This window comes from Urocitellus parryii, chromosome 6, assembly GCF_045843805.1.
Source record: "Urocitellus parryii isolate mUroPar1 chromosome 6, mUroPar1.hap1, whole genome shotgun sequence".
In the NCBI taxonomy this organism is placed as follows: Eukaryota; Metazoa; Chordata; class Mammalia; order Rodentia; family Sciuridae; genus Urocitellus; species Urocitellus parryii.
Window position 1 is genome coordinate 192541715 of NC_135536.1, and position 19346 is coordinate 192561060.

The 19346-nt window shown below is 54.0% G+C and overlaps 1 protein-coding gene across 3 annotated transcripts; it reads left to right on the forward strand.

Annotated features, from left to right (window-relative positions):
• Window positions 1-3666: 3666 nt before the first annotated feature.
• Spata2 (spermatogenesis associated 2) lies at window positions 3667-14153 on the forward strand. 3 transcript variants are annotated; one of them, XM_026390997.2, is made up of 4 exons: window positions 3667-3833; window positions 8230-8654; window positions 9945-10379; window positions 10893-14153. In XM_026390997.2, the coding sequence occupies exons 3-4, from the start codon at window positions 10044-10046 to the stop codon at window positions 12102-12104; spliced, it is 1548 nt and encodes a 515-aa protein (XP_026246782.2). In that variant the 5' UTR covers window positions 3667-3833; window positions 8230-8654; window positions 9945-10043; the 3' UTR covers window positions 12105-14153. The 3 variants fall into 3 exon arrangements, with proteins under 3 accessions (XP_026246782.2, XP_026246783.2, XP_026246781.2); XM_026390998.2 differs by having other exon boundaries at window positions 8365-8654; XM_026390996.2 differs by lacking the exon at window positions 8230-8654.
• The last annotated feature ends 5193 nt before the right edge of the window (window positions 14154-19346 follow it).

Genomic DNA, 19346 nt, shown 5'->3' on the forward strand with positions numbered 1-19346 from the left:
TGTTTTGTTTTGGTCTGGGACTTAAGCCCAGGACCACTTAAACACTGACCTCCATTTCTGACCCCATGTCTCCCATCCTTTTTTTTTTTTTTTTTTTTTTTTAAATTTTGAGATAGGGTCTCGCTAAATTGCTGAGGCTGGCTTCCACTTGCCATCCTCCTGCCTCAGCCTCCTGAGTTATGGGGAAGACAAGGGTGCTCCCCCACACCCAACAGTTTCCAACTTCTGGTGCTTGCCTTTGGTTGCTTCCTTCCTCCCTCTGGAAGGAAAAGACCTGCTCACATGTTCAAGCTGCTCAGGGCCCAGCTCACATGCTGCCTCTCCTTGACGCTGTCCTCACTTTGCCCTATGAGAGTCGCTTCCCCTGCACCCTCATCCTGTTGACCACCTTCTAGTCTGAATTTCAGGTTTTTAATTCCCCCCCACAAAGTCCTATTTTACTAAAATCTATTTCTGATGAGATTGCACACTCTGTGAGGACAGGGGCTGGTCTGTCCTGCTCACAGCTGTACCCTTTTTCTGGTGGGGGAGGTATCAGGGATTGAACCCAGAGGTGCTTAACTATTGAGCCACGTCCTCAGCCCTTTTTGTATTTTAGAGACAGGGTCTCACTGAGCTTCTCAGGGGCTAAGTTCCAGAGACTGACTTTGATCTCCAGAGCCGCTGGGATTACAGGTGCGCGCCACGGTACCTGGCAGTTGTACCGTTTTAATCCTGGTATGCTGTAGGCGTTTAGGGAAATTTTGGTCAGAAAAATACAGTTGACTTCTGCTAGCTACTGAGTAGTAGAGCTGTCAGGTAGTAGTGCCAAAACTGTACACAAAATCGATGTAGTACTGTCCACATGCAGTCCACTGCAGGGGAAGAAGATATTAGTAAAAATCAAATAAAATTCATTTGTGCAGTGATTGAAAAAACATTTGTGCCTGTACTACCTTCCCTGGTTGACTGGTACCCTTGGGAAATGCCTAGTGTTGCCTGGTGTTTGAACCCACGTCGCGAGGGCTGTCTGCACCTTGCTTTGCAGGGGTGTGTGTGTGTTGGGCAGTGTGTGCACTGTCTGCTCTGGTACCTTGAAGTAGGTGGCCTGTTGTTCTTTTCCTCATGACTGGCAGTGATGCCACAGGTCTGTGCACTTGTGTTTTTCTCTGGCAGATGCCAAGAAATCTGCCAGGTCATGGGATAGCTCTTCTGCTTCACTCTTTGTTCCGTACACTTCTGTACTGTTGGGAGTCATGTGCTACTTTTGAGATTAAAAAGAAAACTAAAAAATAGAAAGAGGTAGGTAGGTTGTTCGTGTTGTTGGCTCTTAGGAAGTAGAGGTGCCTGATCACGGTCACATGACCATTATATAACCTGCTAATCATTATGTAATAAAATATGAAAAAGATGCGCTCATGATTTCCACACCTCAAGGCAGAGAAATCACAAGCCTTCCGTACTCTTTTATTTGTTTTATAGTCCTGCAGCTGAACCCAGGGCTTCTCTCTCATATGCTAGGCAAGTGCTTGGCCACTGAGATGCATCTCCAGCTCTTTTTTATTTTGAGGCGGTGCTCCATAAGTTGTCCTGGCTGGTCCTGAACTTGCCACTCTACTGCCTCCATCTCCTGTGTAGCTGGGAATACAAGCCCAAGCCACTGAACAGAGCAGACTCTGGGACTTTTCTAATAGGAAATGTTACTGAGTCTCCAAGACTAGGGTTTCCTACTGCTAACACCCTTCTTAAAAATCTGCTTTTATCTTGGCTGTCACAGAACCACAGAGCTGGAGGAGACTTTTTTTTTTAGCAGTTTCAGGTGAAAATGCAATTTTTTTTTAAAGAGAGAGGGAGAGAGGGAGAGAGAGAGAGAGAATTTTAGTATTTATTGGCAGACACAACATCTTTGTTTGTATGTGGTGCTGAGAATCGAACCCAGGCCGCACGCATGCCAGGAGAGAGCGCTACCGCTTGAGCCACATCCCCAGCCTAACACTTGCCAAAAGGAGAGTTTTGAGCTGTCAAGGCAGACACAGCTGGGGGGGGGGGTTCTCAGCTGTGTGATCACTTTGCAGCTGATTAAGAAAGGCACTTAACCCAATCTCATAAAGTATACAAAGACCTTAAGGGGTGTCCAAGCAGAATAGGTACATAGAGTAATTGCCACTGTTTGAAGAACTGATTCCTGGTTCTCTAAATGTTTCCCCAGAATCATGTCATGGATTCCTGAAGCCCCACTGGCTTTAGCTGGGGTCACTAAGGTTCAGAGGAAGAATCCCAGAATCAAGGAACATCTGTTGGCACCTGCTGATCAGACATGCGTGGAGCTCAGGGGAACTATAGATGAATAAGGAACTTGGGGTCTGGTGGGGTGTTGTGTTAACTATATGTATATTCCATTGTGCTGAGAACTGAGAGAAGATTATGAAAGACAGTGTGGTGGGGACGGAAGAAAAAGGATCTTGAGAGAAATCAGAAAAAACTTCAGAAAGGAAGTGAGGATTGAGCCAGGGCTGGAAGCCAAGAATGTCGGGAAGGGAAGAGGTGAGGAAAGGCAGCCACACCAAGGCAACAGCATATGGAGGCACAGAAGCCAGGAGAGAGTGTAGTAGGTGCAGGGAGCCAAAAGCGTGCTGGAGGAAGAGAACCTGGCTTGGAATGGGCTGTGAGCTTCCAATAAATGTCCGGGGTAAGTCAGATAGAATGAATAGTTCAATGGCAAATAATTTCCAGCAAGTCTTGAGTATGCTCTAGGCACTTGTACGCACTAGGGATTTAGTGGTGAATGACAAAAGTTCAGCCCCAGGGAGCTCTCTTTCCGCGTGATGCTAAGGACTACACAAAATCCAAAAACAGGCTGTCAGGATTGATGCAGTGTAGACCGGGCAAGTACTACAGGTGCCTGGTGAAAAGTCTCAACGCAGGGAGGCTGGTCCTTCTCCAAGCCTCGCTTCCAAGTTCAGAGAAATCGAGGGCAGAGAGAGCTCATTTCCTTTGATTTTACCAGATTAAAAATGCAAAAGAGGCTTGGGATATGGCTCAGTTGGTAGAGTGCTTGCCTAGCATGCACAAGTCCCTGGGTTCAATCCCCAGCACCACACACACACACACACACACACACACACACACAGCAAAATATATTTAGATCTTTGCTGTATGCCAGCTGCTGCACTACTGTGTGAGAACGACGAGGCCCAAGGTCACAAGCTAGTAAGCAGCAGTGCCCAAACCGGGACCCGCGCTCGGAACCCCCACCCCAGCGGCCTTCAGACTGGGTTCCAGTCTCGCGCGATTTTGGCATCTCACTCGCTCTCTCGGAGCCTCGGTATTTCCGTCTGTGAAATGTGGCCAAGGGACCCAACCCTCAGCCCCTGCTCGCTCAGGCGCAGTCTGGAGCGCAGCTCGCGGATGGTTTTGACGAGGGGCGAGTCCAGAGGCCGACCCGTCTCCATGACAACCCAGACAGCCACAGTCTCGCGGACCAGTGGCGGGCGTCACTTCCGGGTCGTCTACTTCCGGGTCCCAGCACAGGCCGCGGCCACGGTCCCTCGGGTTCCCAGGCGGGGTTCCACGGGTTCTACGCTCGCTCTCGGGTCTGCTCTTGCCGCCGCTGCCGTCTGTAGTCTCTGCCGGCCGTAGGCAGTGACCTGTCCCCGGCCCAGCGCGCAGCCGCGGTCCAGCCTCGCCGCGGTCCCGCCTCCGAGGGGCGTCCCTTCCGGGCCGAGTGTTTCCGGGTCGCCGCTGGCCCCCGGGTCCTGGTCTCGGTTCCCGCAGCCGGCCGGAGCGGCGAGAGCCCAGCCGGCCTGGCCCCGGCGGCGGCCGCGCCCCGCTGCTTCCCTCGGCGGCGCTCAGGGGTGAGTGGGGGCGGCCGCGGGCGGAAACTGCCTCCGGGCTTCCCCGCGCCGAGGGACCGGCGGCCCGGGAGCAGGGTCCCCGCGCGGCCCGCCCCGCGGCCGGCGCGCCCGCGCTTGGCGCCTGCGGAGCCCCCGGCCGGTCCTCGCGGTCGCGGTTCCCGGGGCTGCTGCGCAGGTCCCCGGGACCGGCCGAGGGCGCTTGGGACAGCCCAGGAGGAACACCCCCTCCTCGGGGACCTGGCAGGCGGGAGGACTCCGGATCCCGCCGTGGGCAGGGGCCTCGCGGGGGTCCCCCCACTCAGGATCTGGCGCAGACGTGGGTTTGCACGCCCTGCGTGACCTTGCATAAGGCACTTCTTTGGAGCCTCAGTTGTCCCGTGTGTTAAGTGGAACGAACCTGCTCGCCATGGATGAATGAGAGAATGCAGGTGGAGCCCGGCCTCGGGCATACAGCAGGCGTTCCCTAGCGAAGGTCCTGTTCCTCCGTTAACGAGCCCGCGCGGGCCTGGGGGTGTGCCCCGGGGGAAGGGCGCTCGCTTGGCCTTCGCAGAGCCCCGGATCTGTCCCCAGCACCACAAACAGCGGACCGTGGGGGAGGGCCTGGTTGTGAGGCAGGGTGCTCTGCAAAACTGATGCGGCCTCAGGCGGTAGGAATCAACCCAGTATAGCTGTCGCCAGGTTCCGTTCCCTTCAGGGAGGGGACACGGTTTACTTCAGAGCCCCTTTGAGAGAGGTAGCTGTCAGGAGGGAAGCCTCCTTTTAGCTCTACTGGGTTTATATTCAGAGGCCTGGGAATATCCATCCTCTGTTGGAACATCTCTGGAGGGCAGGCAGTAGGGGTGTGGGAACCTTCTGGCGTTTCGCAGCCAGGGATGTGTCTCCGGAGCCTCCTGTTTGGAATAGTGCGTGGAGGTGGGGGAGGGAGGGGTGAAACTGCTTTCCCCTGCTCCTGTGTGCAGGCCCAACCCAGGCCAGGGATGGGTAAACCTGTGGATTAGGCCGGTGCTGGGACCAAAATAGCTCTGCCTGTGCAGGGAGGGGGCCCTTCAGATGCTGCTCTGGGAGTGTTTCTGCTTGAATGGCCAGCTGAGGTAAAGCCAAGCTAATGCTTTGCTACCTAGAACCATTTCAGTTCCATGCAATGGCACTTTAAAAAGACAGCGCTTTCCCTTTATGTTTCAAAGATCCTCATTAGAAAACCCACCTCCCTGGCTGTGCAATATCTGTCTCTTCATTGCCTTGCTTCACAAAGGGTACCCTCGATTGGGGGTGCAGGAGGTGTCACTCAGGGCTGTTGGCTCTTTGTTGGGATATTCACAGATCCCTTTCCCCCACTCCCCGCTAGCCTGGCACAGCTTGGTGTTCCAGTTCTTGGGTTGCTTAGAGAAATTATCAGCTCCTGTCACTGGGCTGTCTTGGTCTCTGTAACCAGGCTGTTTTTGCAGGGAGCATATTTTTTGTTGTTCTTGCAGAGTGCTTGGAATAAATTGCTGGCTCTGTGCTCAGAAAAGACACCAGCTATGACCAGCCACAAGGCAGCCTGTATTCTCAGAAAATGTATTCAGCAAGGATGACGTAACTGCTTCACTGGCCGGTCTCCGGCCAGCCTCTTTCCCTAGCCCTGGAGCTTACCTCAGAGAGAGATTTGCGGCTCTCCCAACCCCATTCTGTGTGGGAAGATGGAATTTTGCTACTATAGGAATTTTTAGAACTCCACTCTGCTCAGCCTGCCATGGGGAGTTTTGCCTGAGCCAAGCCTTGCAGGAAGAGCTGTCCAGCAGTTGCAGCAGGGCCACTTGGCTGAGACACAGGCTTGTTTGACTTAGGATCAGCTCCTGGATCCATTTCTTCCTAACCTTAGCACTTAGGAAAATGAGTTGGTCCTCTGAGCCTGTTTCTCTTTAATGTTGGGGTTGTCATGTGAATTTCATATATTAGTCATGTACTTATTTATTTTTGCAGTGCTGGGGATTGAACCCAGGGCCTTACACAAGCTAGGCAGGTGCTCTACCACTGAGCCACATTCCCAGGAACAGTTAATAGGGGTTCCTCGCATCAATCCCTTGGAAGTGAGATGAGCAGGAGAGAACCAGGCTCTGTAGGGCCTCCTCCCCACCTGAGTTCAGATTCTGGCATTGACCCTTCCGTGCTCTGTTGGTTGGGGGGGCCTGATGGCTCAGCCTTGGTTTTCTGGGGTCATTGTGAGGGAGATGCAGTTAAAGTAGAGAGCCTAGTTAGTGCTTGGCACATAGTAGAACCTCACTAATTGTTGTTTTTTTTTTTTTTTCTCTCTCTTGCCTAATTATTATTATTATTTTTTGTATTAGGGATTGTATCAGGGGCACTTAACCACAGAGCCACATCCACATCCCTTTTTTATATTTTATTTAGAGACAGGGTCTTGATGAGTTGCTTATGGCCTTGCAGCTGAGGCTGGCTTTGGATTTGTGATCCTCCTGCCTCATCCTCCCAAGCTGCTTGGATGCTGGGATCACAGGCATGTGCCACCTTACCCAGCTCCTTAATTATCTTTTAGCATTTGTTTTCTTTCACCTTTTACCTCCCCTAGCTAGGCTGGTTCAAGAGCCTTCTTAGATGGGTTTCCCATCTGGGTTTTTAGAATTTAGAGCACGAGTTAGACCATGTGCATCCCTTTTCCTTGTTTACACTAGCAGCAAACAAGGGTGTGGCTGTGTGATCACCAAGCAGCAGATGCTAAACTGGAGAGCTGAGCTCAAGATGGCCGACCTGTTCAAAGGTCAGCTTCTGTGGGCTCAGGGCTGACTTCATTGGAGCAAAGTCACAGCAGTATTTAGGAGGGGGCTTGATGTCTACCGTTTTTTTTTTTTTTTTTTTTTTTAAACAGTGCTAGGGATGGAACCCAGGACCTTATGCATGGTAGGGAGGTGCTATACCCCTGATCCATATCTCCAGCCCCTTGATATCCTTTTTTTAAAATTTCTATTTGGTATTTGGTAAGGACCTAGTTGCTGATGCTGGCCTTGAATTTGCAATCCTCCTGTCTCAGTCTCCCAAGTCACTGGGATTATAGGAGTGTGTTACCATGCCCAGTAGTTGTAGATGGACTGCATGCTTTTATTTTGCTTACTTATTTATTTTTAAATACTTTTCCAGTTGTAGGTGGACATAATACCTTTATTTTATTTATTTACTTGTTTGCTTTTATGTGGTGCTGGGGATCGAACCCAGTGCCTCACACATGCTAGGCAAGTGCTCTACCACTGAGCCACCACCCAGCCCTGATATCCTTTTTAAATGGTTCTCAACTGTACCAAAAAAAAGAAAAAAAAAAAAAAAAACAAAACACACAGTTCCTGGGACCAGAGGCAGATTGGAATCTTTTCTTAGACAAATTAAAAACAGTAAATGCAAATGTCATTTCTTAGGTGTCTTCTCTTGGGATAGAATAATTTTTATTTTTCAAGAGCGCATAGGTACTTTGATTCTGGACACTGAGTTCTTCTAGCTAGAATTCAGGGCAAGATGTGTCTTTGATTTCTGGCCTCTTCCCTCCCTCTTCCCCCTGCCCCCGTGTCCAGCCATGGGCCTGGCAGAAGGTGGGCACTGTGCAGAGAGCTGTCAGATGTGGGATTATGGAGTGGCCAAGGAGCATGGCGTTGGGCCAGAAGGTCAGGCCTGGGGTCATGGGTTCACCTCTGCTGGCCTTGAGCTGCTTGTGTCATGTCCTGCCATCTTTTGGAGCCCATTCTTCTCTCTTCTGTTGCCCTGTCAGAATTCTTGGGGGTACTAACAAGAAAATAAAGGGGCAGAGTCACAGTAGTGCACATCCTTTCTTCATTCATTTCTCCTGTTTTACCAAGGCCCGTCGCGTGCCAGGGTCTGCGAGCACTGTGGTGGGTAACAGCCGCGGTCCTTGCCTCTGTGGAGCTTGCCAGGCAGTGGGGGAGGTGAAGAGAAGAGGTAGTAAATGAACAAACAGAGTTGATCATTTCAGACTGTCGCATGACAGGGACTCCTTGAGAGGAGGGGCAGGGAGGGCCTTGAGGGGTGACATTTGAGCTGAGACCTGAATGGTGAGGTAGCCAGCTATGGGAAGACTCAGAGCACACAGAAGGAGCAGATGTGGGGGTCCTGAGACAGACGTGAGCTGGGTCTTTTTGAGAGCAGATGGAGATCCGTGTGGATGGAGCTTGGGGAGAGGGAGGCTGTGTGGCAGGTGAGCCGGAGCGTGATCACATGGCACCTTCGACCCTCCATCAGGAGCCAGAAGTTCATCTGCCTCCTGTGCTCCCAGGCTTGTCTCTGCCTGTGGCACTGGAGTCTTTGGGCAAGGCAGTGGGCAGGAGAAGATGGCCTCTCTGTGTCCCTAGTCTTACCACACACTGCACCTCTCACCCTGCTGTTATTACCCCAGGAGTCTCCCCAAAACTGAAGTTCGACGGTGGCACATTGGGATGACCTTGATAGTTGCCTGGCTCCATGGCCTTCAGGACCCGCTGAGGGACTCCACGGTTCTGTCCAGTTGGGTTACTTGCAGCTTTCTCCCCAGTCTCTCGCCACCTCACGGCCAGTCCGTGGTATCCAGAAGCACGTGTTCTGCCTGGGCTGTGTGGAGGTGACCTTACGAGCAAGATGGTCATGGTCCTGCACTCATGGAACTTCTGGTCAGAAAGGAGAGTGTGGAAATGCAGTCACCGCCCCGCTGAAGAGATTCGCCCTCTGTCTTGCCTTCTGGAGGAAGTTGGCCTCTTGGGGGCAAAGCCCCTTCCCAGAGCAGGAGCAGCAGTCGAGGGCCCCCTTGGAGCTGGCGCTCTGTGAAGAGCTTGCTGTGCTGCTCATGTAGGTTGCTCGCACTGATCTTGGACCCAGAGGTTGAGTGATTCACGGAATGACCTGGGGCAGCCCCAGGTTTCCCTCCCAGGCAGCCTGGCTCTGACTCCATGTTTGGGATAAGTCCAGTTTGCCCCCAGAACCGTGGCAACAAGAGCATTGCTGGGTATGTACTGCTCTGTTGACCAGTGGTGGAGCAGTTAGCACGACACTGTGCATGCTGTGTCCTGGCTCAGCACAGCCGTTGGCTCCCAACAGGGTGCTGTAATCACCTGATTTTTGTTGGTGGGGGTACCAGGCACTAAACCCCAGGGGCTGAGCCACAACCCCCAACCCTTTTTATTTTTTATGTTGAGACAGGGTCTCACTAAGGTGCTTAGGGCTTTGCTAAGTTGCTGAGGCTGCCCTGGAACTCGCAGTCCTCCTGCCTCAGCCTCCTGAGCTGCTGGCGCAGAGTGCGCCACAGCTGGCTAAATAGGAGCCTATGTGCTCTTTGAGGCCTGGGGTCCGGCCTGGGTGTGCCTGCAGCTCCACCCCGCCACTGCCCCGCTGCTGCCTGGCCAGCCTCCTTTGTGTCGGTGTGCCCAGCGCCTTCCTGCCTCGGAGAGCAGGGTGTGCTGGAGCAGGGCCTGGACTCGAGCGCATTGTTGGTTCTGATCCAAGTCCTGCTTCCAGGAGTCCGCAGCCCTGGGTGAGTGTCCTGCCATCTGACCTCTGCTCGCCCCATGCTTCCGTCGCCCACCTCAGCCTCTGCCTCCTTGTCCTTCAGGGGGCTGTCGCTGCTTCAGGGGCTCTCCTGAACTCCCCCCCTGCAGGTCCAGGCAGGGCCGCCTCCACTTGCCTGAGCCTCTGCGCCAGCATGCTCCTCGGAGGTGTCCTGTGAGCTCAGCAGAGGCAAGGGCTGTGTCTGTCCTCTTCACTGTCACTTTGTATCTAGTACCTGCAAATGTGCTGACTGAGCCAGCAGACAGGGACCAGATCTCGTGGTGCCCAGGGAAGCCCAGGCCACTCCTGGTGGTTTTGGTTTTGTTTTCTTTGGTACCAGGGGTTGAACCCAGGGGTGCTTAACCAATCAGCCACGTCTCCAGCCCTTTTTATGTTTTATTTTGAGACAGGGTCTCGCTAAGTTGCTGAGGTTGGCTTGGAACTTGTGGTCCTTCTGCCACAGCTTCCCGAGCCACTGGGATGACAGGTGTGCATCACCTGCCCAGCCAACTTGTGGTGTTTGGCCTCAGTGGTTGGAAGGTGGCACATGGACTGTTTCATGGAGTGACCTGCTGCTTGCTCCTCCCCTTCCAGAGTCCTCCCTGGTCCCGGCCGGCAGCATGGCAGTGCTTTTAGTGACGCCCCTGCGTCCAGCCCAGAAGCCATGGAGGAGATAAGGTAGCCCCTGAGCAGATGGGGAGGCCCAGCTCAATGGATACAAAATACAAAGATGACTTGTTTCGCAAGTACGTGCAGTTCCACGAGAGCAAAGTGGACGCCACCCCCAGCAAGCCGCGGCCCGGCAGTGATGAGCACCTGCGGGTGGCGGCCTCGACCCTGCTCAGCCTGCACAAGGTGGATCCCTTTTATCGATTCCGGCTGATCCAGTTCTACGAGGTGGTGGAGAGCTCCCTGCGTGCGCTCAGCTCCTCCAGCCTGCAGGCCCTGCACTGCGCCTTCAGCCTGTTGGAGACCGTGGCCATCAACCTCTTCCTCTACCCGTGGAAGAAGGAGTTCCGCAGCATCAAGGTGAGGCCAGGGCCGGGGGCTGCACTGCCTTCTTTCTCCTTGCCCCTTCCAGAGGGCCAGTGTCCCTGGGGCCCCTGCCCCCACCCCTGCTCTCAGGCTGAGAGCTGGTTTGGACTCAGTGGTCCCAGTGGTGGTGGGGCAGAGAGTGTGGCAGGGAGGGCACTGGAGGACACCAGGTCAGGCGGTTAAGACTGTGTGCTCTTCAGAGCTTCGTAGAAAAGCCAGGAGGGCACGCTCTCGGTGCTGACGGAGCTTTCTGCCTAAGAGCTAAATCCCCTCTCTCCACCCGTGTTTGCCTTGGCTTCTTGTCATGTGGACCAGAGTCTTTGTACCCTGCAGAGAAAGCGAGTGGCCTGGTTCTCGCACAAGCAGCCTCTGCCTCCGCAAGGGAGCAGGAGGCCCGCTTCCCACTGCCCCTCACCCGCCTCAGGCCTGAGCCTTCGCTGCTCTGCAGTCTCTGGTCTCTGGGTGCCTCTGAGCAACACCCGCCTCTTTTCTCTTCCTCCTCCCTAGACCTACACAGGCCCTTTTGTCTACTACGTCAAGTCGACGCTGCTGGAAGAGGACGTCCAGGCCATCCTGAGCTACCTGGGCTACGCGCCTGAGCTGGGGGCCGCGTACAGGCTCAAGGAACTCGTGGAGAGCCTGCAGGTGAAGATGGTCTCCTTCGAGCTCTTTCTGGCCAAGGTTGAGTGCGAGCAGATGCTGGAGATCCACTCGCAGGTGAAGGACAAGGGCTACTCGGAGCTGGACGTGGTGCGCGAGCGCAAGAGCAGCACGGAGGACGTGCGCGGCTGCTCGGATGCGCTGCGGCGGCGGGCTGAGGGCAGGGAGCACCTGACCACGTCCATGGCCCGTGTGGCCCTCCAGAAGTCCGCCAGCGAGCGGGCAGCCAAGGACTACTGCAAGCCCCGTGTGACCAAGCCGTCCAGGTCAGTGGACGCCTATGACAGCTACCGCGAGAGCAGAAAGCCACCCCCAAAGGCCTCGCTGAGCTTGCGGAGGGATCCCGTGGTCACAGACCTGGGGGACGGTCTGGAGGACGAGATCATCCGCCCATCCCCCTCACTCCTGACCATGTCCAGCTCCCCCCATGGCAGCCCAGACGACCTTCCTCCCACCTCCCCCAACAATGGCCTCGGTCTGCTGCGCAGCACGTACTTCTCCGCTCAGGATGACGTGGATCTGTACACGGACTCGGAACCCAGGGCCACCTACCGCAGGCAGGACGCTCTGCGACAGGATGTGTGGCTGGTCAGAAATGATGCCCACCCCCTCTACCACAAGCGCTCACCCCCCGCCAAAGAGTCCGCCCTCTCCAAGTGCCAAAACTGCGGCCTGTCCTGCAGCTCCTCCCTCTGCCAGCGCTGCGACAGCCTGCTTGTCTGTCCTCCGGCCTCCAAGCCCAGCGCCTTCCCCAGCAAGGCCTCTGCCCATGATATGTCTCTGCGGGAGAAGTATGCAAGCCAGACTCAGGGCCTCGACCGGTTGCCACCCCTCCACTCGAAGCCCAAGCCCTCCACCACCACCACCTCCCGCTGCGGCTTCTGCAACCGCCCAGGTGCCACCAATACCTGCACCCAGTGTTCAAAAGTCTCCTGCGACACCTGCCTCAGCGCCTACCATTATGACCCCTGCTGCAAAAAGAATGAGCTGCACAAGTTCATGCCCAACAACCAGCTGAACTACAAGTCCTCGCAGTTCTCCCATCTCGTGTACAGATAGACCCCCTGCACTTCCCCCTACAAGGGCTATGCCACTGACCTTCCAGTTCCTGGTGAAGAAGTGTGAAGCTGCTCAGAGCAGAGCTGCTGCACTCGACTCCCTGGGTGGTGGGACCAGCCGGCTTCCCCCGCCTGAGCGCTCACTTAGGACTCACTGCAGCTGGCAGCTGCTTTGTCGTCTGCAAGGGAGAGGTGACGCTTCCGTTCAGATTCCTTTTGGCTGATCACTCCCTGTGCAGCTGGGTTCTGGTTTTGTTTTTCCTTTGGAGAGGGTTTCTGTCCTGGGACTGCCCCACCCACTGCGAAGCCAGCTTGGACCGGGAAAGACCCTTCGGGTCACATCCAAGTGTCCACTTGAAGCAGCGAGCTAGAGGCCTGTTGGCTTGTGAAATGAGCCCTCCTGCCACACTGGGCCTCTCCTGATGGCTCACGCCGTTGGCCATCCTGCTCCCAAGTACAAGGATCCCCAGCCAGAGCCCTGCTCCCTGGCTCCCTGCCTCTGCAGGTGTCCAAGGAAAGCCAAGTCCAGTATTAGCTGAACTTCCTCTTGTTGCCACCACAGTTCAGTCCCCTGGTGTCACCTCACACGTTGGAATGCGGGCTTCCCACTGCAGGGCAGGCTCCTCCCCTTTCTGTTGTTTGCACACATCCCTTGGACTGTACTGTAAATAGATATTTTTGAGATTTATTTTTAAATAAATATTCAACTTGCTATGTGTTTCAAAGCGGTTAAAAATTGATTATGTAGCTATTTATAAAAATGCCCTGGGTTCTTTAGTCTTCCAAGGAGGCCTCGGGCCCTTTTCTCTGTGTCCTCCACTCATTGGGGTGGAATGGCGAGTTGGGGCAGGGGAGGGACAGAGACGATGTCCCTTTTTCTGGAGTTGGTGGAGGGCCACTGTCTTCCCTACAGTACACGCTATACACCTACCTCCAGTTGCACTTAGGGGGTGAGCACCGGCGCTGAGGTCCGTGCCTGCAGACTGCAGGGCAGTCAGGATGATTCGGGGACCTCAGCCTTTGCTGTCCCTCGTCCTTGGCCCTGCTGAGTGACCTCACACTCCGAAGTTCTCAAGTCGCATTTAGAAGGAAAGTCACTTGGGTTTCCTGTCACCCATCCATCTCGGTCCTCTTCACAAGTGTCCAGGACTCACCTGCAACATTTGCGATCTTTTTGCACTATAAGTGGGCAGGAGTCGGCGTTGCCCACCAGACGGCCGCCAGCCTCAGCCGCACCTGCGCACAGCCACGCCCGAAGGCCCCTCGGCTCCACGTGGGAATCACCGACCTCGGGATTTTCCTTTTAGGGGTGCAAAGCAGGAGTGGGGCAAGAATTTGAAAATAGATCACTTTTATGAACTAATAATATATTTTAGCCATAAGTGTTTGTGATGTGCCCACTTAAGGGGTTTATGTGCAGTGGGTTTTTCTGGGAGAAAGAGGTATTCAGCTCTTGAGCAGGGTTTAAATCTGGCTGAATCCTGAGGCCACTGTGAATTTGCCGACGTTCTTCCAACTCTGTGGAGTGATTTTAAGGTTTTCCAATCTTCTCTGGCTGTTTTTACACACCTGGTAGATCACATGTAGATACGCGATGTGTACATAAAGCTGAGTTTCCACCCCCTGATCCCGAGACCAGCCGAGCTGGGGGTTCATCTTGATGTTCTTCCTTTTCACATTTCAGAACTGGCAATGCCTGGCCCATTCCTGAGAGCTCTAGTTTTCTAGTTTTCCGTTTCCAGATTGTTCCAGCATTACAGTAACTTAGCCAACCGTGATGCCACGTAATTTATAGTGGACAGAAGCAGGTGTGACCAGGTGTCCTAGGAAGACAAAGTCCAGTGTCCCTACCATCACGGAACTACTGTGCTCAGAGACTGGAATAGGAAATACTGTAACCGTGCTCCTTCTTGGTGTGTACCTTACTGTATGAGGTTGCTGTGATTGAGATAGTTAAATATATGCTAATTCAAAAATGCAGATGTTTTACATTTGATTTCTACCAAGAGTTGAAATGTTGAGAGATGATTTTAAAAAATAATAATAAAGTGTCTTCCATTGTTAAATGAAGTGTGGTGGGTTTCTTTTTCTTTCTTTCTTTTTTTTTTGACCTGTGTGCTCCCCACTTGGAAGTGTGGGTTGTTCTGGTTCAGTTCTTTAATGACAGGACTAAAATTCTTCCGCTCCATGAAGCTGACAAGTAAAGCCAGCAGTGGAGTGAGGCGCCTGTCTGCTGAGACTGTCCACGCGGGATGTTGCCACAGCCCGTGGGGCTGAGGGCGGAATTCGGGGTACAATGCTCACTTAGAACATGAGGCCCTGGGTTCCATCTCCAGACCTAGGGGGAAACCCGAAAGAAAGAGAAGGAATCCCAGTTATTCTGAGATAAGTTCTGTTGGGGCTGGGGATATGGCTCCGTTGCTAGAGTGCTGGCCTAGCATGCCCAAGGCCCTGCGTTCAATCCCCAGCCCCACCAGAAACAAACAGAGGGGAAGACAGGGCACTATTGAGCCATGCCTTCCCAGGACACAACTCTTGTACTCCAAGACTAAGGCGTTCTGGTGGTGGTTGGGGCATTACGTAACATGGAAGGACATTGTTTAAAAGTTCCATCTTTACTTTTCATCCATTTAATTTCCGAGAGGAGGAAGTCAGTGTGATGCTGCCTTTGTTTTGTTGGCTTTTGCGGTAATGGCACCCCGCCACTGGGCTGCGTCCTCAGCCCCACTGCCTGTCTTTAACAGAAGACAGGTGGCGGGCACAGGCGGGGGTGGCACATGTGCATGGAGGCTGAGGCACGTGAATGGAAGTTCAAAGCCAGCCTCGGCATCTTAGGGAGTCCCTAAGCAACTCTGCAAAACCCTGTTTCAAAATACAAAAAGGGCTGAGGATGTGGCTCAGTGTTTAAGTGCTCCTGGTTCAACCCCAGCAACCCCCCCCCCCCGCCCCGACCAAAAAAGAAGTGTCAGGCACACCATGCCACTTTTCCATTAAAAAAGTCAGGCAGCAGTGTTGAGGGTGAGCAGAGAGCAGCCGCAGCTGGCAGTTCTGGCCCAAAGCCCAGCAGGACCTCAGTGCCCACTCCCCACCGGGCCAGCCCTGTAGGGCAGCTCAGCTGCGGGAAGGGAGGCCACTCTGCTTCATGCACTGGCTGACCAAGTGTTCAGGGCCCGGACCAGACGTCCAGGTGCTGGGATTGCAGTGAGCTGCCACCCAAGAAATGGCCCTCCTGGGAGCAGCGGCCTCCTGGAGGCGCACACAACCCAGAGATAAAGGAAGGGACAGCCTCGGCATGGGGTGGGGGGCCACTGATTAATTTGTCCATTGAAATGGAAAGCATACTTCAACACCACCAGCTGTGTAGCACCCACTCTGCTGCCAGCTCCCTGCACCAGGCTGCAGGACCTCACACGCCTGGTGACCGTCTTGGGAGGAGAGCTGTGGTAGACACTGCAGATGGTACCCTGACTTCTAGGCCATCCAGAATAAGGACTGTTTCCCAGCTTCTCCTGCAGCCAGAGGGTCACGTGATCATGTCTGGCGCCTGGATGGAAAGTTGCCTTGTACATAAGTCTTCTAGGACATGCTCTTCAAATGGCAGCTTGAGCCAGGCACTGTGTCGCATGCCTGTAATCCCGGCGATCTGGGAGGCTGAAGCAGGTGGATTGCAAGTTCAAGGCTAGCCTCAGCAACTAAGCAAGACCTTCTTTCAAATAAAAAATAAAAAGTGCTGGGGGGGGTATGGCTCAGTGGTAAAGTGCCCCTGGATTCAATCCCCAGCACCAAAAAAAAAAAAAAAAAAAGAGCTTGATCAGTGGCAGGCACCTGTAGTCCCAGCTATTCAACAAGCCGAGACTGGAACACTGCCTGAACCCAGAATTTCAGAGCAGCCGTGGGCGGCTGGACGGCACATTAAAAAAAAAAAGAGTGGGGAGCTTGCTCTTCTTGCTGAGATCCTTCTCCCAACTGGCCTGCCGTGAAGGCTGGGCCTAGAGCAGGCTGAGACTCTGAGGGAGAAGCCAGGCGAAGGAGGCTGGGCAGCTCCCGAGGGCCGGGTCCTGTGCCCAGGGACCTGTTGCGATGCCCTGCCTGCGCTGCCTGCCTCCAGGTTGCCAGATGAAAAATTCCTGTTTTGCTTAAGTCACATTTTTTTCCATTTGCTTTTTTTTTCTTTTTGAGGCGGGGGGCACTTACCCACTGAGCCACATCTCCAGCCCTTTATATTTTTTTAGAGACAGGGAGTCTCACTAGAGTCTCACTAATTGCTGAGGCTGGCTTTGAACTCTCCATCCGCCTGCTTCAGTCTCCAGCCGCTGGGATTACTCATACTTCAAATTAAAATCCGGGGCCGCAGACTCTTTCTAAGCCTATCTTTTTCCCATGCTGAGAATCCTGGTCATCAAGGGCACCAGGGAAGCCACTACTAATTTTTGCTTTTGTCACCATGACTAAACCTAATCATGACTGCTGGGAGGGGCTGTGGGCCTGCCGCTGTGGCCTGGGAGAGGGTCTGGTCACTCCCACGGAGGGCAGGGAGGGCACGCACGAGGAGCCCTGTGGGTTCCCAGGGCGGGAGGTGGGGTGGACTCTCAGGACCAGCTCCTGCTGCCTGCCACTCTTGGGGAAGGGAAACTGCAGGGGACAGCTCAGGACAGTTAAGCCACAACAGGCACAACGGCCACCACCTCCTATCACCGGGCACCTCTGTCCCAGGTGCTGGCCGCTCCAGCCTCTCCTCACACCCTCACCTCTAGGGCCACGACCTGGGGACACCATTTGGCTTCTTTTTTTCCTGAGTGTCTCTTTGGGAATGAGGGGACAGTTTGAACTCCCCCAAGATAGCCCTCTTTCTCTTGCCCTCGGGTCAGGCCCACCCCTCAGCACTCCTCAGGCAAGAGGCGGGAAGTCCAGGAATGGCCAGATCCAGGGTGCGCCATTGGACATGGCCTCCCTCCGTGAACACTACGGGTTCTCTTAGCAAAGGTGAGGCCGCAGCAGGGGGAGGAGGCCGGGACCCGGGCTGGCACACAGGGGTCAAGGGAGTGTGTTGGTACTGTGGGAATTCTTCTGTTTTTAAACATTTAATTTGTGCTTTTTAGGTACACACGATAGTAGAGTGTATATAAAGGACATGTCACACCCAGAGTGTGGCTTCCCATTCTTGTGGTTGTGCATGATGTGGAGTGACACTGCCCTGTATCCAGATATGCACACAGGAAGGTTCTGACCCTTCCACTGTCCCCTTCCCCCATCCTCCTTTGTAGTCCAGCTCCCCCCCTCCCCCGCGTTGGCAGCCGCCCGGCCGAGGACGTTAGCCTACGAAGCTATTCCACCACCTCCACATCCAACGTACATCGAGTTCACAAAATGGGTTATATCTTACTTCTACTTTTAACATCTATCAGGCGCTTTAGAACAGCTAGAAAGTCTACATTTTTTTTTAAGTCCTTAGCATCGACGACTATACATACGGTCACGAGGAGGAAAGCGCACCCACAAAACACTTCTAAACGCCCCGACAGACGAGGTGTTTCAGGTGAGGACGCCATTTGTCCACTACGTAATGACAGTCGTCCTAGGTAAACGGCACACGTGTAACGGTAGTTCTTGCGAGCCCTCCGGCCCTCCACGCCAGGACTACGGGTGCCACTGTTCGAGGACTGCCCTTCCTAGACTTCCTTTTTTTTGGTACCCTCGCCCACTGAGCCGCACCCCAGCCCTATTTTGCATTTCATTTACAGACAGGTCTCCTGAGCTGCTTTTTTTCTCCCCTGAGGCTGGCTTTAAACTCAGATCCTCCTGACTCAGCCTTTCAGCCACCGGGATTACAGGGCACTGCACCCGAAGCTTAGGAATCTTATCACAAAACGCACAGAATGTTTACTAATCCCACTTTTGTCATATACTTGCAATCTTGTTAGCATCTGGAAAACTAGATGTAGAGTAGGACTCCTGTGTCCTTTATAACACTATGTACACAGCAAGTAAAACCAAACCCGGGCGCGGGACAGTGCTCTGCCCCACCTCGCGTAAGCCCCGTGCTCCCAGCCCAGCACCCAGTGAGCGCCACTCCACAGGGCGTGGTCACTGCCCCTCCAAATCATTTATATTTTACTTCTGTTTTTAACATTTATCAAGCACTTTAGATTTTTCAAAAAAAAAAAGTACTCAGCATTGTTGACTCCACATACGGTCACGAGGAGTAAATGCACACACAAAACACGGCGATAGTATGAAAAACGCCTTTCACATACAACTTGTCTCCACAGGACCCCTCTTGTCACGGTCAAAGTCTTCTCCATGTCCTCTAACCCAGTATGTGTATTTCTCAAAGCATGTTCGCAAAATTCTACTCCTGAAATTTACATTTAGCTCCCCTGTGGGAAGAGTGGGGACCACAGGGTCCCCGGCTTTGTGCCAGACCTTCCTTGGCCCCCAGGTCTAAGGAAATGGCTTCTTCTCTCGACTGCTCCCAGGGGTGTGGCTGGGGCATTATGTAACACGGAATGCTGCCTGGGCGAATCCTGCTTTCCACTCCCAGTCCTGTCACTTCAGTCTCCCTACACTGAGGCTGTGACAGCCATCACTTGTCACCACACTTGTAGTTCTTCTCCGGACTCAGGTCTCTCCAGCATCAGTGGGCAGAGGGGAGGGGGCTGAGGCCTTGTGGGCAGTCCCCTACTGCTGCCACCTGCATGGCTGTTAGTTCAGAAATGGGACAAGGGGCGATGGGGGATGAAGAGAAGACAAAGCCGGGGTCCGGTGGCTCTCCATCCCCCAGAGCCAGGCCAGCATGTTTATCATGGCCTTTGGGAAAGTTTCTTCAACACAAGAAGGACAAAGGTCGCGGTTGCAGGCAGCCCAACGTGACCAGACTCTGCTCACAATTCTTCACCCCTGCAGCTAGTGTCTGAACTGGAGTCAGAAGTGACAGTCCCATGACAGGCATCACCACAGCTAACTGGGCAGTCTCACCTGGGCCTTTGCACAAGTTCCCAGCTCAGATGCGCTCCTGTCGCCGGCTTGAGGACCGTAATTTGGATCGCTGCTCCCAACACCCCGTCTGTGGCTGCTGGCACCTGGGCAGCCTGGGCCAGGTCGTGTTCTGGGGCGACTTCTCCCCCTTCATGGCTGTGGCGGGACAGGATGCGGTGCAGGCCTGGGAGAGATGAGGCCCGCCCCGCCCCCGATGGGCCAGAACAGGGAGCGGGTTCGCCCCACGTTCTAGATTCGTTTTCGTTTC